The 26,501-nt window shown below is 38.0% G+C and overlaps 1 protein-coding gene across 1 annotated transcript in view; it reads left to right on the top strand.

The window, feature by feature from the left end:
* The window catches only part of EYS (eyes shut homolog), a 1,828,849-nt gene that overhangs the window by 1,686,274 nt on the left and 116,074 nt on the right, over positions 1–26,501 (top strand). Inside the window, 1 exon segment of the mRNA XM_047734324.1 lies at positions 20,501–20,673. Within this exon segment, the coding sequence (XP_047590280.1) occupies positions 20,501–20,673 (173 nt within the window).

The following is a 26,501-nucleotide window of genomic DNA, read 5'->3' on the forward strand; positions in this document are numbered from 1 at the left end:
ATTTGAGATCTGAACATATGAGAAAGCTATGTGCTGTACCAAAAGTTTTCTTGTTCATTATTAAGAGAAATTAAGTGTAATTTGATTTCTCAAGGACCACCTTCCATTACACATTTTCTGACAGATAATAAACCTCATTACAAAGCAAGAACATTCCACAGCAGGGCACCACCAAAAAGTATGTATATTTTAATACATTAAACATTTACATCTAGTGAAGACTGATACATTTGTTAATGTTGTTATTCTGTGCTAAGAAAAAATAAATAAAAAGAAAAAAGAAACATGAATGACTCCTACAGGCTGTCCAGGGCCATTAAAAACATTATGACTTTTTAAAATAGCCATTCTAGGGGCATCTGGGTGGCTCAGTTGGTTAAGCATCTCCCAGGGTCCTGGGATCGAACCCCCATATCAGGCTCCCCGCTCAATAGGGAGCCTGCTTCTCTCTCTCCCACTCCCCCTGCTTGTCACCCTCTCTCTCTTTGTCAAATAAATCTTTAAAATAAATAAATAAAATAACCATTCTAGAAGGGAGTAACTGCCAAAAAAACTAAACAAATTTGATTTCATAGGAGGATGCAAAGCAAACTTTATAGCTACATATGATTATTTTCTGAGATTGCACTAAGGGGAAAAAAGGCTAATATCAAATGAAAATGAATGAATAAATGGGTGCCTTCTCTCTGAAAAGGCTATATAAAATTTAGGTTTCAGCCAAAATTAACAAAAAAGCCTACCCCCCCTCTAGCCTTTGATCACCAAATATTTTCTCTTTATTTGTAAAAAAAAAAAAAAAATCCATATATTTATTCACCAGACATTCATTGAGCACCTGCTATGGGTCAAACACTCTATTAAATACTGACTATATGGAGTGTACGAGTTAACCTCTGTGTCCTAAAGGACCTTACAACTGAGCAAGTGAAAAGAATGAGTAAACCTAAAATGTAAGTGTACTGTAGTCAATGCTATGAAAAAGTGATCCCACCTGAAGGGATCAGAGAGTGCTTCCCAAAAGAGATGACATGAATGGATCCTGAAACATAAATAGAAATTAGTCTAGCATTTGAAGAAGGGACAAGCTGTTCTGGGTATAAGCAAAAGTGTTGAGTATTTGAGGGAACTGCAAGTAGTTTAGTAGCTGGAGCATATAATTCTAAGGGAGTGGTGAGAGGGAAGGCAAGAGAAGAAGTCAGGTTCATAATCAGAAAGTTCTTATATCCTCAGTAGAGTGTTTAGTGTCACTCCCAATGTGATTCAGTACATCTCTTGGAATTTGGGGAGCCTGACATTTGGGGCCCTGCCCACCCCATGCTATGGAGAGCTATTTGTGGCTATATTCCCCACTAACTCAACCTGTGTTATGAAGATACTTAGAAATAAAACTAGCCACTGATTTTGCTAATCCTCAGAACGAAGAGGGGAGAGAAAGACATTAGTAAGCAACATGAGTCTGGTAGGGCCCTTAAATTATCTTCATGTTTAGAGGTTAAAGAGGCTTGTTTGAGATTTAATTATCATTTAATCATTCCAGAATTGTTTATTCTCTGAGTGTCAGTGTCAGTCAATAAATGTAATAATCAGCACTTCCTTTTTTTCATTTTAGCTGTTTTCAGCTTAACCTTTAGCAGGTCATAGCTGCTTTTACTTGACATTTATTAACCTTTAATAAAGTAATTATTACTAGTTTAGAGCAGCCTGGTAGTGGCTCCATGTTTAGTACTTCATTTAAATAATAATTGCATTTATTTTTCAGAATGATGTATTAAAAACTCATCTCTTCCTAATCTGACTAGTCTATTTGATTATTAGCAAAATGGTTCTCTCGATGCATAGTTAGAATGCTATTTATTTTATCTTATATATTTCTCTGGGATTTAACACTTGAAAAGATAGTTATATCCATTTATAATAATTTGATTCATCATTCAAGTGATTTTTGAGATCACCTAAAATTAAATCATGATTTACCTGATGGAAGTTGTATATGGTATAAATTTCTGTATTGATTCATTTTCCAAAGGTTCCCACTTAAAAAAAAAAAAAACTATCAAGAATATGGGAAAAGATTGTTTAAAACCACATTTTAAAAGATTATTATCTCCAATAAAAACATTTTCAAAATAATACTCAAATCATTTTTCATGACTACTATGATTTACATAAGGTATTTTAGCAAAAGGCCAAAAATCTAACAGAAAGAATTACTAGGGACAAGATGTTGAGCCCAGAAGGGTAACATGGCTCAGAATGACATAATTATTCAATTCCATTTCAGAAAAATCTCTTAAATTAAAATCTCTCCCCCCTGGTGCTGTGGTCACTGTTTCAGTTCAAACCCTTATTAAATTCTTACCAGAGCAATGATGTCATTAGTATCCTCAATTCCATATTCTCCATCTCCTTCAGAAACAAAGGTGATGGTGCTGCTCTCTTACTTAAATCCATTGGCTGCTCACTGGTCACTGGGAAATGAAAGCTTACTTTGGCACATAGCCCTTCATGCCAAAACCAATCTATGATACAAACCCTACTTCTACTTTTCAAGGTCAAGGCCAGTGTCCCATTTGGTTTTTTTACCTATACCATATGACCCAGAACAGAAACATAGTAGGACTTTGTATTTAGTTTCCTATGGCTACCATAACAAATTATCATGAACTTTGTGACTTAAAACACAGAAATTTATCCTCTCAGAGTTCTGGAGGCTAGAAATCCAAAATTGATATCACTAGGCTGAATTCAAGATTAGCTCATAGTTATGCTCCCTCTGAAAGCTATAGGGGAAAAATCTGTTTCCTGACTCTCTCAGCTTCTGGTGGCTACAACATTCCTTGGTTGTGGCTTTATCACTCCAGTCTCTACCTCCATGGTTACATTGCCTTCTCTTCTTCTGTCTGAGTAACCCTTCTGCCTGACTTGCTCTTATAAGGATGATTGTAATTACATTTTGGGTCTACCCAGATAATCCAAGACATAATCTCCCCAGATTGTGCAGATATTTAGTACATAAGATCGCATATATCTAGTAGATAAGAATTGGGTACTAAATGATTTAAGGAAGACTTGACATTGAGGGTCCTGAGCTATAAAAAAATAAATGAGCCAATGCACTGTGATACATACAATGAGAGAAGAACTACTTAGAAGGTAAACTGCTAAGAAAACCTTGGTACTCATTAAAAAAATCTAGAATGAATGTACAGATTTGGGATTTGTAATCAAGTAGAAGATGGTTAAAGGCATGAAAACTATGAGAACACTTTAAGGAATTATTGACAGCAGCTGTTCTAGTCCAGTGTGCTGATCTTCCAAGTAATTTATAGTATAGTTGGACAGATGGACACATGTCCAAGGTGGTAAATACTAATATAAATGTACCCACAAAGTGCTTTGGAGTAATAGATAGAAACATTTAGCCCAAGTTCATGGAAGGTGTAGCACAAAATACCACACACCAAGTATCAGTCCTAGGGGAGAAGAACATGGTGCCCTGGTTGCCAGTCCCAGGGGAGATCTCCAAACACTTCTACCTATTGCATCTTGGTACTGGAATCTCCAAGGAAAACTCAAGAGTTAAATACTGGAGGAAACAATTCTTTACTTACATTTTCTTTACTCTTCTCTATAGAAGAGGTACAGCTATATCAGCTCCAGTAGTGTGTATCCATCTTTCATGGCTAGCAAGTACGTCTCCCCCTTCCCCAACACAGGGCAGTTGACCTACAAAAATGTCTCCTGTGCTGCAGCTCCTCCCATGAAATCTAAAATACTGGAGGCCAGGAACATGTCCAGGGACCCTTGCTTACACACTTAGGCAGAACAAAGTAACAACCACTGAGCTTCAAAAGAACAAAAGATCACTCTACTCCTCTGCTTGTTCTCTCTCTCTCCCTCTCTCTCTCCTTCTCTCCAATAAATAAAATCTTCACAAAAAAAAAATACTACAATAACAATTCATATTATAGTAGCTCCGTAACACTTTTATTTTTTTAAAGACTTTTTAAATTTATTTGACAGAGAGAGCACAATCGGGGAGCAGCAGGCAGAGGGAGAGAGAGAAGCAGGCTCCCTGCTGAGCAGAGAGCACAAGGTGGGGCTCCATCTCAGGACCCTGGGATCACAACCTGATCCAAAGGCAGATGTTTAACCGACTAGGCCACCCAGGCACCCTGCTCTGTATCACTTTTAGTTAATTTGGTTAACAACTAAAAAAAATAAAATAAAATCATTGAGATTGTGGGAAGAAATGTTATTTATATTTAAATGGGACATATCTTCAAATATTTATGCTCAACACCCTATTCATTTTTCAAAAGCCAACACAAACACCTTTTATTTCCCTTCTAATTAAAGAGGTCCTCTCAGTTGGGGCGACTTAGTAGTCTGGATATATTTTTATTATAACAAATGCTTAACATAAAGATATAAAACTATATTAACATTTCCTTAGAACAAGGTAGTGTGTTTATAAATTTTTAGCTTAAATTAATATCCAATTGGTCCTTATGCCTGCAGGTGTTGTATCCCTGGGAGACCCTTGTTCTATCACTTTGTTTCCAGGTCAACAGGTTGCATTTTATTGTATTAAAAGAGCCAGACAGTGTCCTGACCTCCCTGCCCTCCCAATGTCAGATCTGAAGAAGAATAAAGCAATTAAGTTCTTAATTATATTCTGTTAGCAAAAAAGTAAGAAAATAACCTTTTATTCCGAATATAAAAGTTGCCTCTCCTCTCTACTCAGATTTAATTTTCCCAGATACACTTTCCTTCATGGTGATATTCAACACCCTGAAACTCTTGCTCTTGCACTTTTTACACTTTTGAAAAATGTCAACACTCAATTTTATAGCATTTGATTTAATGCTTTTGGGGACACTTTCAACCTTTCATAATTTATAGTCATCTCCCAAAAATGTGTGATTGTCACAGTTAAGGTAGCAGTCAGAATAAAAGGTCAGTATATAGATTGAAGTGTTATAAGACAGCAATAAAGATAATGGACTAAAAAAAAATGCAAAGCAGAAACTAACTTCTATCACACTTCATCATCTCATTATCACCTCATTACCAAATTCCTAAAAGTTCATCATTTTGAAATGTGATATGTTGCAACTTGCATAACATTATTATTCCTGGAATCTTTCAACTATTTAACACAGTGATCTAAATAATAGCATCAAAATTTTTTCAGTATGAAATCATGTGTATGCATTCTCTTTTCTCTTTGTCCTTAGTCTGTACAGACTAAGCCACTTCCAACTGTTACTTGATTTCATATTATCTAACCTAGAAAATGGAGGCTAGGTCTTGTTTTGTAAACAGAGTATCTTAAAATACAAATTTAAAATAAGTCAAGTTCTAATCCTGTAAAATGCACTCCAAAGAAAACTCAAAACTCCTTGAAATCAAGGGTTTAAGATGATCTTTTTGTGATCCATGCTATTAAAAATAAAGCTGTTTTGTTTTGCTCAATAAAAAATGTATAAATTATTTAGACAATTTTAAATGAAGGCATGACAAAAGCATTGAGCATCAAGTTTCCTTTTTTTTTTTCCACTCTAGAAACTAGGAATCTGAGATGCCAACTTTTAAGTTCTATAGGTCTTGAAGCCATGCCGTATGAGAGCTGTTTCATCTGAAGACAGCTCAATTTGAAAAGATTGTCAGTCATTCATTTTGTGTTCAACAAATATTTGATATCTCAATCAGTACCCACCATTCACTTTGGAAGAAGAATATTCCCTCCAGGCAGTACAATCATAACCAATGCTTACATCTAAAATAAGTTGGAGAGATTCAGTTCACTATAAAGACTCTTTTTACTCCCAAAGTGGGTCAAGTTCTTGTAGTGGAACTATTGTGGAAGAATGGAAACCAGGTCACCAGAAATGTGTATCATAGTCATCTAGAAACTTGTAAAAAATATACATGCCTATTTCCCATGCTTGCGGATCTGTATTTTTGGCAAATCTGCATTTTCCTATAGCAATTCTAATGAGAAACTAATTCTAAGAACTACTAATCTAAACTAAAACCTTATTAAGAGGTAGTCATGTCTTATTTGTCTGTCCTCAAGCCTACTCTATGCCTGAATCATGCCAGGATTTCATACATATTACTGAATGTCTGAATGGGTAAGTGAATGTCATCAGTGTGTCAAAAATAAAAGAAATTAGGGGCTCCTGTGTGGCTCAGTTGGTTAAGCAGCTGCCTTCAGCTCAGGTCATGATCCCAGTGTCCTGGGATCAAGTCCCACATTGGGTTCCTCGCTCAGCAGAGAGCCTGCTTCTCCCTCTCTCTCTGCCTGCTGCTCTGCCTACTTGTACTCTCTATCTCTGTGTCAAATAAATAAAATCTTTTAAAAAATTATAAAAATAAATAAATAAGTAAATATAAATAAATAAATAAAAGCAATTCGTTCTGGCCATGGGTATCACTGAGAAGGTGGCATTGAGGTAGTGCTTAAGGTATGAGAAGAATCTGTAATTCTCTACCTAAAAAGAACAGAGCCTTGAAAATAGATTTTTTTTTTAAGATTTTTATTTATTTATTTGACAGAGAGAGATCACAAGTAGACGGAGAGGCAGGCAGAGAGAGAGAGAGAGGGAAGCAGGCTCCCTGCTGAGCAGAGAGCCCGATGCGGGCCTCGATCCCAGGACCCTGAGATCATGACCTGAGCTGAAGGCAGCGGCTTAACCCACTGAGCCACCCAGGCGCCCTGAAAATAGATTTTTAAGGAGCATCACAGGACAATGGGCAGTTACTTTTGGATTGGAGAACTTCCAGCCTCTCAGCCCATACTACAAAAGCAGCAGCCTACTTGTCTGGCACATGAGGCGCGCCCAAATGCTCCTGAATTACTTCCGGACTTTCAGTGCCTCATGGAATATATGACTCATCACTGCACTATCAAAAAAACGTAATTGCCATTTATAAAACATAGAACTTGTGACTAAGATACTGGAGGATATTAGATTTCCATTTAGAAACTACACTTAAATTGGTGCTAATTTAGTCATGTAATTTAGCATGAGAGTCTCCCAAATGGAGAGAACAGGCAAATACAAATTTAATAAAAATGGAAGATATGTCCAAAGTATTCTTTATTGACCCACCTAAAATTTCAAAAACCAGAATTCGATGGACTATCCAAAAAACAAACTTGACATGAAAGAAGGTTTTGCATTCTAAATGCTTGCAAAACTGGTTTATATTTTTGCTTTCTAGGAATGAAACTAAGCCAAGAGTTTTTAAATATATATATTTAAAGATATTATACACCCATTTAACCACAACCCAGCTCAGGATATTAAGTATTTCAACACCAAAGAATGCTCCTCCCTTCTGCCACCTCCCAGTCCATTCCATTTTTTCGCCCACAAAAGTAATCACTATCCAGTCAGGGGGTTTTATTAGTAAAACTAAAAATAAGTGGAAAGTTGTCAGTAAAGAGAGCTCCATTTAAAAACTCAGGATATTTTTGTCTTCTTTTCGTTTACCTTAAAGAAATTTTACATATAGCTCTTCAGTAGTAAGGGCACCTTAAGAGATTGTTTCAGTATATGTCCTCTAAAAAAAAAAAATTACATTCTATGTTTTATTATCTCACCCTGTAAACACATGGAATTATTTTGCTAATTCCTTCAACACACATTTATTGGGTAACCATTATATGCCGGCCACTCTTCTAGGCTCTGAGAATACAAATCTCTGTTGCATACTTAAGATTCTACTCTCCTGATGCATACATTCTAGGTAGTGGGCAGTAAATGAGCAATCAAATAAATTTATAAGAAAATAAATAGCAACATTTCAAAAGTGATTAGTTGTAATAAACATACAAAGAGTAATGATAGAGGTGAACAGTCTGGCGGCAATATTAGTTTCAAGGATAGGCTCCTTTTAGGAATAACATGTCAGCTAGAACTTAATGATGAGAAGGCATCAGCCATGCAAAAATCATACAAAAGGGAAGAAGGGTTCTAGGCAGAGTACAAAGGGCTTAAATGAGGAGGAAATATAGCAGGTTTGCAAAATGGAAAGATCGGGACCAAAGCTCGGGTTCCCCCAAAATACAGGTTGTACCACAGGCTTAGGTACAAGCAATTTTTTGGAAGTGATCCCAAAGAGCAAGTAAAGGCCTGGGGATAGAAAAAACAAGGGGGAAGTCAGTGGAAGGGGACATTATCAAGTCACTGCTCTGCAGGGCTCAGTTCTTCAGGAACCTCTTGAAAAGTCTACAGATGGTCTGCAAAGAATATTCACCCAAAGGGTGAAAGGCAGAAGCATTCTGACCACCACTTTTTTGAGGTTGTCCCCTGGGGCATTAACCTTGCTCTTTTAGGCCATGTGTGCACGGGGGTAAAGGGGCCTGTGAGAGGTCCTGGGTCCAAGGCAAAAGTGATTTATATTCTTCTTATGGTGAAAAGTAGAGTCTGTTAAGTCCCAAGTTCCCTGGGAACTGCCCAGTATAGCCACATCTGAAGTCAGTTGAGCCCAGGTATCTGACATGCTATATTAAGGGCAAGTGAAGCAGGAGCATAGTGATTAAGTAGAAAGAGACGAGTGAGACAGGAAACCAAGGGCCAGAGCACATCCAGCACTGTGGGCCTTCGTAAAAAAAAAAAAAAGAAAAAGAAAAAAAGTTGGATTTTATTCCAAATGTAGTAAGAAGCCATCATTTTAAAAGCTAAGGAGTAGTATAATTGACTACTGCCTAAATGAGGCTATCGAACCAAGAAAGGTGAACACTATGTTATCATGTATAGTAGGAATCTTTTTACAGTTTTCCTTGATCAAGGATAGAAAATCACACTGTTATGTATAGCTGAAATATTGAATATATTTTGATATAAAATCAGAGACATCATTGCATGATCATAGCCTGTGCCTAGTTCTTCAAATCCTCTCCTTTTTCTAGGCATAATGGTTATTTTTGAATCCTGTGATGTGTCAGGCTTTCTCTCATATCCTGGCCTTCATACATGTTGCTCACTGTTCGAAACACTACCTGCTCTTCACTTAGCCCAATTTCTCATTTTTTCATATTTCAGTCTAATTACTAATCCCACTGAAAATTCCCCTCTGCCCACCGTCTAAAAGAATCCCCCTGCTCTCCTCTCCTGTAGCACCGTGTGATATTCTTTCTTAGCGCTTAACATAATTTGTCATTTTATACCCAGTTGTTTAATTCCTATCTCCCCATTCAGATTGTAAATTTAATACAAAATGGGACTGTATCTATTTTATTCACCACAGTGTCACAGTGCCTAGCAGTGCCTGGCACAGAGAAATCCAGTAAATGTTTATTGAAAACAAATGAATGAGGGACGCCTGGGTGGCTCAGTCAGTTAAGCATCTGTCTTTGGATCAGGTCATGATTCCGGGAACCTGGGATAGAGCACCACATTGGGCTCTCTGCTCAGCAGGAGCCTGCTTCTCCCTCTCCCTGCCACTCCCCCCACTTGTACTCTCTCTCTCTGTCAAATAAATAAATAAAATCTTTAAAAAAAGAAAGAAAAAAGGAAGGAAGGAAGGATTGATTCAAGGTGCTAGTTGAGTCATGCCAAAGTGACCCTTTGCCCCTCATGAAGGAAGGCTATGGAACACCTTCAAGGGACTTTAGTGCAAAACTAAACACAGTATAAAAACGTTGCTTTTGGCAAATGGTATCTCTGCAAAATATTTGTACGAAGCTATTTATTGGAGACTTGAGTGACACTTTTTGTAATAAAACAAGGTATCCCTTAAATAGTCTGTCTTACGCACTATCACATGCCTTCATATCTAAAGGTTTCCTGAAGGAATTGGGATAATCGCCAACAATACTTTTGATAAGAAATGAGTCTGAATAACTTCCAGATTAGCAAATTCTTTTTCGTTCTTTTTCAGAACAGCAAAATCAATAACTTGATTTTCAATATCAGAGGTTGAAAATAACTGCAGGGTTTTTTAATTAAAAGGTCTACTGTACCTCTACTTTCTATGTGAAAGGCTTAGCATTTCAGGGAAATGTTGACGTAGGATTAAGACACATTGTGTCCTGTGTTTGAAAATCCTATAGAATACTCAACCTTACTAAATCCCAAGGATAGCAGTAGCTTCCTACATAAGATTAAACTGGCAAACAACTCTCTGTCCTTTGACCTGCATTGTTGGTTTCTATTTTACTTTAATTAGATTGAAAACAACTAAGATTTTCTGCCCTATTTTACAGGTTAGTGTGAATAAAACCTGTCAAAAATTCAATTCTATTGTGTAATAACTCCTTGTGCTAAGGTCTAGTATTTTGCATATATGTGCCATGGAGGGAGAAGGAAAGAGATTAATTTTAAATGAAATGAATTAAGAACTGAATTCAAGACACCTAACTATGGGAAACAAGTTGAGGACTACTGGAGAGGAGGTGCATGGGGGGATGGGGTAACTGGGTGATGGGCATCAAGGACGGCACTTAATGTAAGGAGCACTGGGTGTTATATGCTACTGATGAATCACTAAATTCTGCCTCTGAAACTAATAATACACTATTTGTTAACTGCATTGAATTTAAGTAAAAAATTTTCTAGAAAAGAACTGAATTCAAGTTAAGATTTAATAAATTCTGAGAAAAGGGTATTTAAACATGTATCAGTTCAAATACAATTTTAAGTTGCAGAGAAAATTTTAATTCCGTTTTAACTGATTGTAGAGTTCGCAACAACTCATAATGTTAGTTACCAAGAAATATAGGTGTTTTTTTTTTTTCCAGGAAACAGTTGAAATCCACGAAACAAAACTTCAAATGATTCTTACTAAAAAAAAATTTAAAGTTGCCTCTGGTATTCAGAGACCTGTTCCATGCTATAACCTGTCTCAGAAGAAGGTTTTCTGAACCCAATAGGTAATCCCCTTCCAAACCAGTTCTATTTCTGTGCTATAGTGAGCCTAGCAGTTTCAGATTTGTTGAGTGAAGCAATTTAAGAATTGCTTCCTGCAGATGGAGATGCATTTTATGGTGAATCATTGGAGCTTTAAAAATAACAAACTGCTGGAAAAGAGGCTTAAAATGATCCCCCAAATAGTGAAATCTTACCTAGCCCATCTGATAGAGCAATTGAGGGGAAAGAAACTAATTGAAACTATGGAAACAGCAGGAAAAGTTGACTATTTCTCTTTTTTTATCCATTTAATGTAAAAGAAAATTGTCACATCTAATAGAGTGTCAAAAAAAAATGTTAACTAGGTATAAATGCTTTTAAAACTGTCCTTTACCTTCCATAAGGTCACTGAACTGAGAAGCTGGCCTCCAGCGGAAACACCTTTTGATGAAGGCTGGTCATTGTACATGGTTTTCAAAGAAATAGCACGGTCCATTTTAACATCATGTCAACCAATTCCAAGAAGGAATTTAATCTTTTCCAGTGCAAAGAAGTCAAAAATTTAAACTTTTAATTGAAAAAGCCTGAAGCTACTTTCAACCTCTTGTATTTAAAACTCAAATTATCCCTTTCAGGATTAAAGAAAAAAAGAAAGAGAGAGAGAGAAGACCACATATCAAAGATAGCAAAGCAGTGATTTATTATCAGTAGTTCTTTTTTTAGGAAAGCTGTTTTCAGTTCTCTGAGCTTTGTATCTCAATTGTATCAGCTTAACAGAAAATGTCCTTCCAAGATCATGCCCTGAATATGTGTAAATTTGAACTCTAATAGAATAAGTTTCCAAATAATGCAGGAAACAAGATAAAATAATTGCCTTTCTACTTCAGAATTAGTTTTAGGTGGGAGTTCCTTATATTTAATTAGTACACTCAGCATAACAATAGACTAAGGGGAAATATTTGACCCCAGACAGAGACTATATTTTGTTTGGGATAGCCCCTGTTTACTCCTGTTGCCCTGACATCCTGTCCAATTTAGTACTCATCAAAGATGTTTCATTTTATAATGAATTATCACCACCATCATCATATTTCACTTTATAAAGAATTATCATCATCATCATCATCATCATCATCATGAACAGTTTTGCATGAAAATGAGCTGGGATGCGTTCTGTCCAGTAAGCTCTCTTTCATACACTTAGCATCTCAACTGTGCCCACAAAGCTATCCAAATTGTCCTTAACCCACTGAGCCACCCAGGCGCCCCACTAACCAAATTGTCCTTAAGAAGAACAGCTATGGAATGTATGACAGTTATATTAATAAAAGAATATTCAAAAAAAAAAAAAAGAAAAAGAATATTCACTTAAGCCTAAAAAGAGCTTTGCCATACCATGTTTCCACATACATGGGCATCTTTCCATGTGGTGATAACAAAAGTATAATGGTAAATACTTTTAATGCAGCCTTTCTGATTTTATTGTATGGTAAGTAGCTGGTCCAGCACTTTAAATTCTTTAGGTATTTGAGTCAAAGTTGATTTTCCTTCAGGTGCCTCTTCCCCCAACCCTAACTAGCATAATAATCCATAGGTTCTCTTAATTATAATCAAAACTAAATTATTTTTTACAGTCATAACTTATTTTGACACTACCTAACATATTCACTAAGATACCATGGATGCTTCAAATATGTGTATAATTAGCTCATCATATTCTCCTCCTACTTTCCAAATTCATGTTCTTCAATTCTAAAAATGGCATCAAAATCTATTGTTATCCAAACCAGAAACCAACCATCAAGTTGAATAGATATTTTTCCTCTAAACATCTATTAAATCATTTCTCTCCATGCCTGCTTCCATTGATTTTATTTCACTTCTACTTGGATTTCATTGATAACCTCCTCCCAGCTGCCTTATCTGAATATAATTCAAGGTCCAGTCAGGAGACAGAAGCCACACAGTAATTTAGGAATATTTAATATGAAGAATTATTAACTAGTAACAGGATTAACTCCTAAGTGGCAAAGAATACCTTAAGAGTTTAGATATACCAAATGTAGGGAGCAATCCTTACCTTTAGGGCTGGGGAAGAATACTCAAAAAGAGAATAAATTTTGAAGACACACACACACACACACTATACTTACACTACTTTAGAGACCATGTGGTCACTGGATATAGAAAAGTTCACTAAGATGCCACAGACCAGGACTGGGAAAGAGGAAGCTATTCACTGAGGGGCTGAAGAAACTCGCTAGGCAGCCACCTGCTGGGGTATTGCTGAAACTCATGGGGAACTTCATGGGAAAGCCATCTCCTGGGATGTTAAGGACCTCCCTGAGAAACCACCCACAAGGCTGCTGCTAAACTTACTAGAACTTTGCCCACTGGGGGGGGGGGGGGGGGGCTGTGAAATGCTGTTAAAAGCCACCCACTAGAGAACCAGCAGAACTTTCTGGAAAGCCACTCTTGAAGGCACTATGAAACTTGCTGAGAATCCACCCACTGGAACACCTGAGTCTCACAGGAAACCCAGCGGGAGCATGGACTTACTGGGAATTCACCTGAGGAGATGCTGCTGAAACTTGCTGGGGGCAAGCACCACTGGGTTTCTTGCATATGTCCCCAACAGGAGAAAGCAGAGAAGAAAGGGCATCCCTTCTTTTCTCAGTGTCCTTCCAGCACATTTTCCACACCATAGCCTCAGAATGATAATTCTAAAACACAGTATGATTATTTCTCTGCCCAAAAGCCTGCAATAGGGTAAAAAGAAAGAAGGAGAAACAAGAAGAAATGAGGTGGGAAGTCAAGGGTTAATGTTGATGACTGCAATTTTATCCGTAGAGTGTGAAAGGAAGTCATCTCACAAGAATGTGGGACATAAGGCTTAGAGCTTGGAAAAGATCTTAACAACCAGTTTTGTAGGAGGAAAGGAGTAAAAGCCAAAATTAGTACAAACTTTTTGACAAATGATTTGGGACTGTTACCTGGACTAACACAAATGTGTAGTCTATGCTACAGGGAGGAAGCTGGATGACTTGAAGGTCTGAACTGGGTTTGGGACTGAGGAAATTATCTCGTGTATGATACGTAAATGTTGAGTGACAAATTTTATATTGTTCCCTATAATTGTTCTTTTTTTAAAGATTTTTATTTGAGAGAGAGAGAATGAGTACGGGGAGGGGCAGAGGGAGAAGTATACTCCCTGCAGAGCAGGAAGCCTGACTTAGAACTCAATTCCAGAACCCTGGGATTATGATCTGAGCCAAAGGCAGGGGTTTAACCAACTGAGTCACCCAGGTGCCCTGTTCCCTATAATTGTATAGCAAACCTTATATCTGGACCTCAGCACTATAAGCTAAATATACCACATGGTTCAAGGGGTAGGCATTAAACATCTTCTAGTCACTAATCTCTGATCTATATTATTCAGGACATCGACCATGTATTAGGATGTTTGGAACAGTTCCATATCTCCCCCCTTTTCCTGTAGTTTGAGAGCAAGTCTGATGCATCAACATATTTAGAGGCAAGAAGTCCTCTGAATTTCTTGGTTTTTCCCCATGCAAAATTATAGCATCAAACATTTGGTGAAAGTGAGAAAGTGGGATAAATTAAATTTTTTGTTGCAAATTCAACATAGGAATATAACAATGTTCATAAAGAATGTTTCCATGTTTATAAACATGTGTCTTTCTAGGGAGTTATTTGCTATTCCTATGTGTGTGAGGAATAAATCCCTCCCCCAGCAATTTTGTAAATATTTCTTAATATCAGAAAAGAGCAATCGTCAACGCCGCCAGCACTGTTTCCACCTCCCTGGCAACAGCTGAATTCACCATGGAAACAGCTGAGTAGAAATTGTGTGTATGTGAACATTAGTGAGGTCAAGGGAATGGGTGAAACAGCACTTTGTTGGCTTAAATATTTTAAGAGAATTTTTGTTTCTTTTTAGTAGGAGTTAAAATAGCATTTTAAAAGCTTATACCAACTCTTCCAGCCTGAAATAGCCTCCAAATAGGCACATTATCTTCACAGGAAATTATCTGAGAACTCCAGAGCTTCATAAGCACTGCATTTACTGATTCTGTTATATTAAATCTTGCCCAAATTGCCCTTCCAGTGCAAGGGACTGGAGACTGGCTAATTTTGCAATGAACATGGAGTAAGAAAATCTGTTATGGAATTGTTGCTGGGTCACAAAGTCTAATCTTAAAAAACCCTGAGATATGTTTCTAATTGGGGGGTAATTTTAGACACGTGAAATGAGACAGTCATTCAACAATCATGAATGCATTCTTTTATTTTCTCACTCACTGGTAACCTCTACCTCATCCTTTTTTTCCCCAACCCACTTCTCTTTGTACCAGACTCTTTTCTGTTTGCTCTTATCCCACAATTAACTGATTCAGATTCAATTAATTGTATGTTTCATCTTTGCCCACCTCCTTTACCTATGATCTAATGAGCAGCTGATCACTGCTGGCACATTCTCCTGCATCTCTCATTTAAGTTCTTTAGATTATGGCCACTTGTACCGTGATAGCTCCCATTTGGGGTTTGATATTTTCTGAGGCTCCTCTCTTAGAAGAAAAGCTTTATCTCCATTTCCTAAGAACTAGTAGGTCCCATGGCAAAAGGAATGAAAAGGATGGCTCTTGCTGGGAAGGAAATTTCTGATCATCCTTCTCTACCAATGAAGAAGTTTTTATAAAGTGAACCATGGCTTTAAGAGAAAGCAGGAGGGAGAGAGGGGGAAAGAGAGAGAAATTATAACATAAATTCAATCTTCCTTCACAAAATATGCACAGGATTGGATTGGACAGATCCTAGAGCAAGAAAAGACAAAAAAAATTATATTGTTGTGAATTATCCCTCTTTTTTTATATCACCTCTTCACATGTAATTCTCTAACTTTTATTATTGCTCATATCCTTTTTTATCTTCTTTGTTTCTACATTTAATAAAATCTTTTCACATAAAGAAGAAAGTTCCTTGAAGCTGAAGGACATTTCCCTTGAGCTCTCCCTTCGTGGGTGTATTATATAGACTTTGTTTTCTTAAGTTCACTTTCTAGGCCACCTTAAGATAATTTTGGTTTTGCATTTTTTTCTGTTATATTCACGTTTGGCTACTTTCAAAAAGAAAAAAATGAAAAATGTCAAAGAAATTTACAGCAAGAAATAACATCCTTTGAGGCAGCTCTGTCCTAGAGACAGACTATCTGTGGATGAGGTGACAGTGGAGTCTCCAAGCACAGCTGACAACTCACTTGAAAAGAATTCAAAAATTGTAAGGAAGACTAGAGGTGGAGGTGGGGAGGCTGGTGGGTTTTGCTTGGTAATCAGCAGACTCTTACTGTGTGGTGTGAAATTCATGAAAAAGGAATGAAAGTTCCACTTGAACCACAGCTACTTGGGATCTCATTTACATTCTTAAGCCAGTGCTGTGGTACTATAAATAGAAGAGCCTATACATAGAGATGGGTTATTTCTGCCAATAGTAATTTTTATTTTTTAGAAGTATGTAGAGACATTATTCATAAGGACTCATTTCTGCTCACTTTCCTGCTGAGAATCTCCCTCTCTTGACACTGTGGGTGGTCAACTTTGAAACGCGCTAATGATCCATTAGACACAAAGGGTGCAGGAAGAGTTATTTATTTTTTTTAAGTTAATACATGCAGGAGTCCTTTTAGTTCTAGAACATTTTCAGGCATCTGGCTGTTATGTAAATAGAGGCATCCTTTTCAAGCCAGCATCTTTGATTTTTTTAATCAACTAAATTTTCTAAAGATAATTTTTAATACCCGTAGAAACTTAATGACAGTCATCTGATACACTAACCATATTGTGACTTGTAATTGAATATGCTATAATGGTTACAGTGCCAAAATAAACAGATGTTTGCATACACTTATATAGGTAGCACTTTTTTAACTAAGCTTTAAAATGACTGACTGAATGTTTTCCTACTTTATGTTGCTAAGTGTAATATACATCCAGTAGACCATATATGGCCCTAGTAAAATAAAAACCCTCTAATCTTTATCTTAATGGATAAATATTGTATTTTCAGATATTGTACATTAGTCAAAGGCTAAAATGTAGCCTGAAAAGAGAAAATTATAATGCCCTGGCTTCCTGCTAGACACAATAGTAACTCATGCCCACCAACCTTTCATTCTGGTGAGAAAATTTGTCTCAGGGGAGCTGGCTTTTGCACAAAGTAGGCTATGCAAGAGGATCACATGGTGACATCTTGAAAACACAGAATCTTGGGCCTCACCCTTGATTTCCTAAATCAAAATCTCAGAAGGCAAGGGCAGCTGGGGAATCTGCATTTTAAAAGCCACGTGAATGATTCACAGGTAACATTCTGTGGTGCCAGTCCTCAGAGAAGCTTTTAGAAGCCACTGGCATTTGAATCCATGTATCACAGAGCTAAGGCCTTAAAATCCTTGCCCACTGCCTAAATTCCCTTTTCATATACCTACGCTGTGTCTTATAAGGATCCGTTCATGCCCTTATGTTGTCTTCCCAAACAAGAGCAGAATTAAGTCTTCTGAACTCCGTGGCAAGTGACTCTGTCCATAACATAGGTGCACAGCCAATACTGGTTGACAGCAGTTGGCAATAAATACGGGGTTATGGTTTACAGGTAATAACGTCACCAATACCTGGGTTCTCTCTCAGACCTACTTTTAATTCTGAAAAGTGCCCTGACTTCCTCAGAGGAGGCTTTGCAAAACATTTTTCCATATGGTTCCAGATCTGTGAAGGGTAAGATTTTGACAACTTTTTCAAATTAAAAAAGTGGACTGCATGTAAATCTATTCTCCCGTAACTAATCAAACAGTATCCAGTACACTCACAGAGATGTTACAACATTTAAAGTAAACTGAGTCAAGGAGGGTGACATCGTATTAATCATTGTTTCCAAACAATGGACTGTCACCTAGGACAGCCTCAGGACACTTACTTTCTTGGTCAACACTGCTGTTTGCTTCAGGGTGTGGAGAGCTGTCATTAGAGTTAAGTGACAACAGACTCAGCTGACTTGCAGCTTTTGTAGAAGTTGAGATTTCGTAATACAATCTTTGGCAAGATCTGAAAAGGAGAAACTTTTGGTCCAGGTAATACAGCTGGTAGCAAAAATAGATTTTATTAAAACTACAGGTGAAATATTGAGCACTCCAGGAAATATTTTGGAACTCGAAGGTACAATTGAAGTGAAATATACAGAAGTCTCATCATCTGGCAAAATTTTAGTTGGTTAACACTGACTCTTCCTAATGGAAAGTCAAGATGGTCAAGAGGGCTTTGGGCACTTGCTCATGGTCAGCCAGATGAGAAGATCTTCCCCCTTCATGGAGCATTTTTCTAGAATTTAATTTCTCTCCCTGCTCTAGCTGCCTGCTGATGTGCAGATGCACGCGGTTAGTCATCTCCACATGAATTTATAACAACCAACTTCTTCCAACACCTGATGAAAGCAAAAAGGAAATGAGGCTTGATTGATCAATAGGATATGATTAAAATTAGTGCTTTCCCCAGTTTATAACAGAAAAGCATCTTTCCTGCATTTCAAATCTGGTTAGGTCTATATGATTCAAGCACTTAAATCAATCAATATTTAGATTCGTTTGACTTTCATATATGTGGCATTCTCCTTTACTATAAAAAGATGAATTTGGCCCTTCCAGAATGCAGCTTCAAGAGTGTTATACTCCAGGACTTCATCCCAGAATACAGGTGCTTAATACTGAACTTCCAATTCCAAGTTAAGTGAATGGAGGTGAAATTACATGGGATTTATCCGTGGCCCCAAACAACATTAAGTTCCTACCTAACACTTTAAGTCACACCAGAAGGTATCTCTCTGTCCCTGCCAGGTGGTCTGGCTATGCTTTTACCACTGTTCTCAGGCAAGAAGAAACAGCGTTAGGTCAAGGGTCCTTGAAATTCTGGTTTGTAAGCCCCATAACAAAAGAGTTTGTTTAGAGCACTTTATAACCATCTTAGTGACATTGATCCTTGTTTTTTTTTTCCCCCATCTCTCAAAACCTGTGAGATTCTCTGTCTGCTAAGTGTAAAATGCTATGCGAGTTGCCATGAAAGTTATAAAACGAGTAAATTACTGGTCACTCACATTCAGCACCTTACGTGTCAATAAAATCCAAGGGTCTCAAAGCCTTACCCACCAAAGCTAGATGTACCTGCTCTCTGACATATAAATTCTCTCGAGAGTGCTTCATCCCATTAATATAGAGAATTAATAGGAAAGTATGTACATTTTTGGAAAGGGAACCTCTTCATATTTCAAAATTGAGTATTCACTAGTATGATACTTTCCTGAAAGTAAATTTATTTTGGACTAAGGGGGTTAAAAGATGGAAATAGGGTATGAAGAGACCAGAAGAATATGAAGGACAAGAAGAACATTCCGGGGTATGGGCAAGATCTGCAAATAGATTGGGAGGCTGAGTCGTGAAACCAAAGACGCTGACATCCTAACCTGGGGGACGGTCCTGACACCTGTCCTTAAGCGTTAACAGTCATGTTTAGAAGATTAGATGTAAGCAGAAGGAAAAAACCCTGAATATTCATATGTGGCAAGGTGTGTGGACTAAAGCAAAAAAGGGGAAGACAGGGGAAGGGAAGGGCATTAATATTAAATAGAATTCATTTAACTGCAGGTGACAAAACCCCCATTCAAACTGGCTTGAAGATTAAAAAAAGGGGGTTAAGATCCACTGGCTCATATAACTGCAGAGTAATGGTTAGATCTAGTAACCAAATAATATCATCGACCATCTATCTGCCCCAGAGCCTTTGCACCGCTAGGCACTGGTCATCTATCCTCTGCCAGGCTCTCCCCTCTGAATGGGCAAACCCCCCAGCAGCTACTAGGTTAGTGGGCACTGGGAATGGTGGAGGAATGAGTCTACAAAGGCAGGCTGGGGTTACCTTTACTTTAAAAGGATGGGATAGATGCAGGGAAAGCAGAAACACCAGATTCCCAGTCCCCTTCCCCTCCGGAGGAGGCTTGTGAGCAGGTGGGCATAGTTTCAGCTCCTCTCCCACAGACGCTCTCAGCCTGGGGCCACCAAGCCATACTTGAAGCCAGGGAGGTATTGAGTTATTTTGGCTCCCCACCGTGCTTTTCTTGCCAAGTTACCTCAAAGGTGGCTCTTGGAGGACTTTGTCCTCAGCAGAGGAAGTTTATCCCCAGCTTGAAATTCTCCTGAGTGTTACACCTAAGATGTTTTCTTCTAATCGACATTTGAAGCACTTTACTGAGGCAGCGCCACACATATTTAATGAAGTCCTAAAAAGGCACCTAGTGTGAAATAAAGGTGAGATAAATCAAAAATAAAAATAGATGGCTTAAAATAGAATTCATGGCCTCAGGCAAACTATAAAGCTGCTAGTCTGCTTTCAATGTGAAGTACACAGCGAGAAATACTTTAAAGTTGAAAAACAGAGAGAGAAAGGGAGAAGACAAGCTGCAATTTTCATTTTATTTGTGTGTGTGTGTGTGTGTGTGTGTGTGTGTGTGTGTGTGTGCCTGTGTATAAAAGATCAGTTGTTTTCTGATTGGTTTTATCTTTCCTTTTTCCTTCTTAGTGATCATGGAAACTGGTTTTGTGAGTGTCCGAGGCTATACGCAGGCAAGATGTGCCAGTTTGCTACCTGTGAAAACAGCCCGTGTGGGGACGGTGCCACCTGTGTTCCTAAATCCAAGACAGATGTCATCTGCCTCTGCCCATATGGGAGGTCTGGATTCCTCTGCACGGACGGTAAGATCATGTGATGAGAAAGCATGGTGCACCGGGAAAAGGAGGTGAGGAGTAGAGAAGTCACGCGAAGGAAGCAAGGACAGCCCGTGACTGATCAAATAGGTTGAATCCTTTCCTTGGTTCTTTTCAAATCAAGCGAGAGAAGACTTACTAGTGAGACTGATCACTGAGCAGGTAATTCTCACAGCCCTTATGAAATTCAAAGGAGGTAATGTGTTTACCCTGAGGTTAGACTTCAGAAAATCTCCGTATTCTAAAAATCTCAAAGTCATTCTGATGCTTAGAGAGTAACAAGCAAAATCAGATGCAAAACATAAATTCAAAATATTTTCTCTCATTTTGGCAAACTGAGGAAATAATATTAACATATCTGTGTGTTGTAGACCAGTTTCTTCTTTGTTTAAAGATAACAAAACCCATGACACATTTAGTAGATAGCAAGAAATAAAATCACAAATAATATCCATGTGCCTCTCCTTAGGAAAATCCAGTATGTGGAAATCCTAAATTACAAAAAGGTACAAGATGCTGTAAAATAAGTTTGTTTAAGAAGCAACTTGCCTAAGAATGCAATGTTAGCTTTGATATATAGAAATAAATATGCCTATAAATATTTCTGGAAATAATTAAAGGTATTTAGTATTACTATTTTATCAACTCAGGGTTGGGCTTGTTTCATTTTTATTTTCACCATAAATTATTTTTAATTTTTTAAAGATTTATTTATTTATTTGGAGGGGGAGGGGCAGATGGAGAGGGAGAGAGAGAATCTCAAGCAGACTCCCTTCTGAGCAGGGAAGCCAAGGAGGGGCTCTGTCTCACAACCCTGAAATCATGATCTGAGCCAAAATCTAGAGTCAGACGCCCAACTGACTGAGCCACCCAGGTGCCCCTCACCATAAAAATTTTTCAAAATTAAGTTAAATTTTAAAAACAAAGTTTTTTCTGGTGCTGGTGGTATTTATTATGAAATTCTAGCACAAGGTTATCAAAGTGAGCACAGGTCACTGTGTCCCAGGCACAAAATGAAACAAAGAGATCTAACCTGTGCCGACTCATCAAAAAGCTGGAGTGCCACACCCTGATTTAACAGGCATGAAAATTGAAACTAGAATAAAGAAGAATTTGTGACTAAAAGGTATTGAAATTTTTGGCATATATATCTTTAAGGGAATTGAGACAATGCATTTCTATGTAGCTGGGGGAGGAGAAGTTAAGAAATACTATGAGTTTCATTATCTGTATGGCACGTTTATATTAGAAGGTAGCCAAGCCACTTTTATCATAAAAAAGGCATCATACACCAGATGGGATTGAAGTTTTATCCGTTCCGATAAAAACAAAACCATTCATTCTATTGAGGTAAAAGCTATTGAAAAATGCAGTTGATCACAAAAAATTTGATTACTAAGGATGAATCATCAGTTTTTCTTCCTAGTTGAAAATTAGACTGATCACATGAAATAAGAAATGAAGTTGTTTTTGTTTTTGTTTTTGTTTTTGTTTTTTAATGAGGGGCTTGAACCCATGACCCTGAGATCAAGACCGGAACTGAGATTAAGATTCAGACACTTAACTGAACCACCCAGGCGCCCCAAGAAATGAAGATTTATAAGAATGTCTTCCCATATTTACAAAAAATTGTTTACTCCCATCTCTTGGTCATATTACGGCTCCAGAGAGGCAGAGATTTATAGATTTCCTGAGACAGGAAATATTAGACAAAATTTACCTTTCATTGTAGACAAGAAGAAATTCCTACATGCACCCATCCAGAGGAATTCCTCAAAATAACTCTTCCATTAGTATATTCCACAAAAGTGCCAGAGCAATTTGAGATTCTTACCCTAATGGAACTTGCCTTCTGAGAAGATCAAAAGAAAGTAACAATGGCTCAAGACACAGAATAGAGTTTATGGAAAGAATTATGAAGGAAATAAACAGGAGTATAAGGAGTATAGGGTGACAGGCGTTCATAACATGAATGACTCCAGAAGAGTAGAGATTAGTGCTAATGCCTAAATAAGAAATATGACATATGAAACCAGGAGAACAAGTATTCAAGCAGAAGTTTCAGAAAAATGAAAGACTCTGAAGGAGCTAGAACCTAGGCTTTTTTTTTTTTTTTGAAGAATGAAAGGTGCTATTCTAGCAGAGCAAAAGGGAACAAGGGAGAAAACCATATCTTTCATGAGCAGGGCCTACATCATAAAGGATCTTAGGCACATGGGAAGGTCTTAAACTTTGATTTCTCAGTACCCTAAGAAGCCATTGGACAGTTTTAAAGAGGCAAGTGGTATATATGTATTTGTTTAAACCATTCTGACTGCAGTATATCAATTTTAGAAGGCTTTGTCAGTTACCCTGACAAAAGATAATTTTGCTTAAGACCAGGGTGATGGCCGGTGGAGATGGAAATAAGTGGATAAACTTGAGATCTGTTCTGGAGATAGAACTGACAGAACTTTCTGGGAAGTGTGTGGGACAGGCTGAGTCAAGTACATCTAGGTTTTTTTATTTTATTTGTTTGGACTATGGGTAGATTGTGACACCATGAAGAGGATTAGGAGCATAACAGGGTTTTTATGGGGCATTATTGGGAGGTAAACAAGAGTTCCATTGTGTACAGATGAAGGGAAATATGCCTGTTAAGATATCCAAATGGAGAAGTTATGAAGGCAAACAGGTAAATGATACTCAAGCTCATGGGAGATGTCACAACTAAAGATAAAATTTGGAAAGTCATCAAAGTAGAGGTGGTGGGTAACACTATAGAACTGGAGATTGTCTAAGGAGAAAGTGTAGATAAAGAGAAGAGGGCTGTGGACCAGGATTCCACTACTTAGGGATCTGGGAAAGGAGAGAAAGCCATGTGAAATGCCAGTACCATCCCCAAACAAGCACCCCCCTCCCCATACACGCACATTATCTTTCAGCCCATAAATATCGCTCCTTTGGCGATGTTGCATTGTCTTAACCCAGATCCGCCATCAAAGCAGAACCTGGATAAAGAATTGCATTGAAGTAGTTTATTTTGGAAACGATCTCAAGAAACAGGAGTGTAGTGAGGACTTGGAGGGACTAAAACAGGAAAGGGGAGAAAGTCAATACATAGGTGTCTTATGGGGTTGAAGCGTGAACAGCTGTGCTTCATTCTACTGAGATCTTATGAGGAACTGTCTAAAATGACAAAATTTTCTGATCTTATGAAGAAATGTATAGAACGATTCTAAAAATTGCCTGCCAAACAAAAGAGAGAAGCATTTAACCATTGATTCATGGTTCCTTTTGGTTGAGGGTTGCCCTACGGGACCTTAATTTTCCTACACTTCTCTATTGCCATATAAAACTAGCAAAAGGGCTAGTATTTGCAGGCATCTCAGGCAAGCAAAAGCTCCAGAGAAGCTGGGGATCGAGGAAGTATAGTTTAGCATATCAACATTCCATTAGCAGTCACAAAATGCCCACTCAAAGTGTCCGCTCCCTTCAGGAGCAATCTTTGCATCCAGCAAGAATCAAGGCTTTCTTTACTCCCCCAGCTAGTGTGAGGTAGTGCCCCATATCGTTTCTTGGACCATTCACTGCTACCAGTCACCTCCAGGAGATTCTCCAGAACATTACTGAATATGTAGCTATTCAGTAGAGAAAAGCGTAGAGCAAACCGATAAGCATAGTTGTTGCCCAGTTACAAATACATGTGAGAAAAGGCAGGGAATAATATCCAAAAACTCCTTTTTTCATCTTTACCATTTTGTTAATACCAGAGGGTGAAAAATCACCTAGTTTTAACAGCAGTTGTATTTGCTACATAGCACTTTTCTTTCAGATCATAGCCATATCTACCATAATAATATATTCTTTGGGGGATAATAAGAAATATAATTATGACGTTTCCTACCTTGTTGATGTTTCCACTGGGAAATTCATCCCAGGGCAATCATGGCAGTGATGACAGGAGCCAAAACAAACAAACACTGCAAATGGAAAATTCGCAGCTGCCTTCCATTGTAAAGTGCTTTGCTTTCCACATTTGTGCTCTTCATTCACACTTCCTGTTGCCTCCTATGCAGGCATAAGCTTCTTGTTTCCTTAACCACATCATTTTAAAGACAAATGGGGGACACTTTATTTTTTCTCTCAATGCCTGTGTCCTTTCTAAAATTTGTCTTAATTTACCTTATCCTCCCAGCCTGCGCCTGTCAATGGAACATAGCTTTTGAAGAAAGTAGTGAAACATGCAGACTAAGAGCCTAGAATCAGCTCGGTTGGGTTAAAATCCCCAGTCCCCGTGCTGAGCAGTGTTCAGAGTGACCTTGGGCAAGTCACTTGGTTTCTCTATGCTGCAGGTTCAGAGTTTGATAATAGAACCCGACTTACAGAATTCATGAGAATTAGATGAGATGATTCATATAAATTCCTTAATGTATCACTGGACACAAAGAAAAGGCTTTTGTTTTTTTAAGAGCACTCGAGCCAGGATTCTGACCCTCAGAGAGAACTGCGACATCCTGCATCTCATCATTGTGGGAAAGAAGGCTGGATCTCCAACCTAGCTAGAAAGAAAACTCTCTAGGATGTCAAAGGAAATCAAAATTAATTTCCTTTTAAGAATTTTTCTAACTTGGTAACACTCTTTGCAGTGATTAGAGACAAGCCAGGGTATTACAAAGTCAGGTAGGAAAGCAGCGCTCCAGGGATACAGATAATCACCAGGCTATTTAAGGACATGCTACCTCTATAAAGCAGCTTAATGTCAGGCTGGCATTTTGTAATGGCATATTTCAAGTACATGTAATTTTCTGTCATGTAAGCTCGTAACTCTTTTGATAGCATCCACTCTGATATGATCCAGCTTTCTCTCTCCGACTCAACAGCTGTTTGATTACCCTGCTGTTCAACCCATCTCAATATCCCTCATTTCTCTCCATGTTTAAATTCTCTATTTTCCAGCTCCTGGTTACAAAGAAATGTTGAAAGATCAGACCTGATCCCAGAAGGGGGCAAGGAGACAGGCGTGATTGTGGCCATACAATAACTCAGGAAAGTGATTCCTCTCACCCTGTGTCGAAGGCAACCTTTGAGTGTCCTGCATTTTTTCTTCCTTGAGAACTGAGGGAATTGCCTCTCCTTTAGCTCAGTGGGAAGGTTCACACCCCCTGCCTTTCACCTTTTTTTCTATATCAGCATCTGTAAAGAAAAAAAGTTAGATTGGCACATCTAAAAAAGGAGCACTTAAAATAAATATATGTATTATTGTACACTGAAATGTTCTTGAAAAACAGCTTTGATGGACTCCTGCAATCCAACCCACTGCATTGAATTAACACCTTTTTTTTTCCATTTGTGCAAGCAGCAGTCCCTGCAGAGCAAAGTTACAGTTATTGTTCCAATAATTATTGCCGGTACTTTGTGTTCATAAGCAAATGAGCTGTGTGTGTGTGTTGTGTGTGTGTGTGTGTGTGTGTGTGTGTGTGTGTATCTGGGAAAGATTTTCTGGTCAAAGCCTTTCATTAGGTATCTATAGTTACTTCTGTCATTTCTCTAACATTATGCTTCCTACCAATGAGTGGTGTTGGATTTAGTTATATTTATGCACACACACACACACACACACACACAAACCACTATTAAAACAAGATAGTAAGGTATTTTGTCTTGGGGAATTATATTAGCTCTGGCAGACTCTGCCAGTTGCTTGGCCAATATATTCTCTCCTTTTTTATTAATACATCCCTGAGTGTATTGGGGGCAGTAATGTGCCCAGCTAAAATGTCCCAGCTTCCCTTAAAACAGAGTGCAGCCATGGGACTCAATTACGATGGGTGTTG

Source organism: Lutra lutra, chromosome 6 (assembly GCF_902655055.1).
Source record: "Lutra lutra chromosome 6, mLutLut1.2, whole genome shotgun sequence".
NCBI classification, from domain to species: Eukaryota; Metazoa; Chordata; class Mammalia; order Carnivora; family Mustelidae; genus Lutra; species Lutra lutra.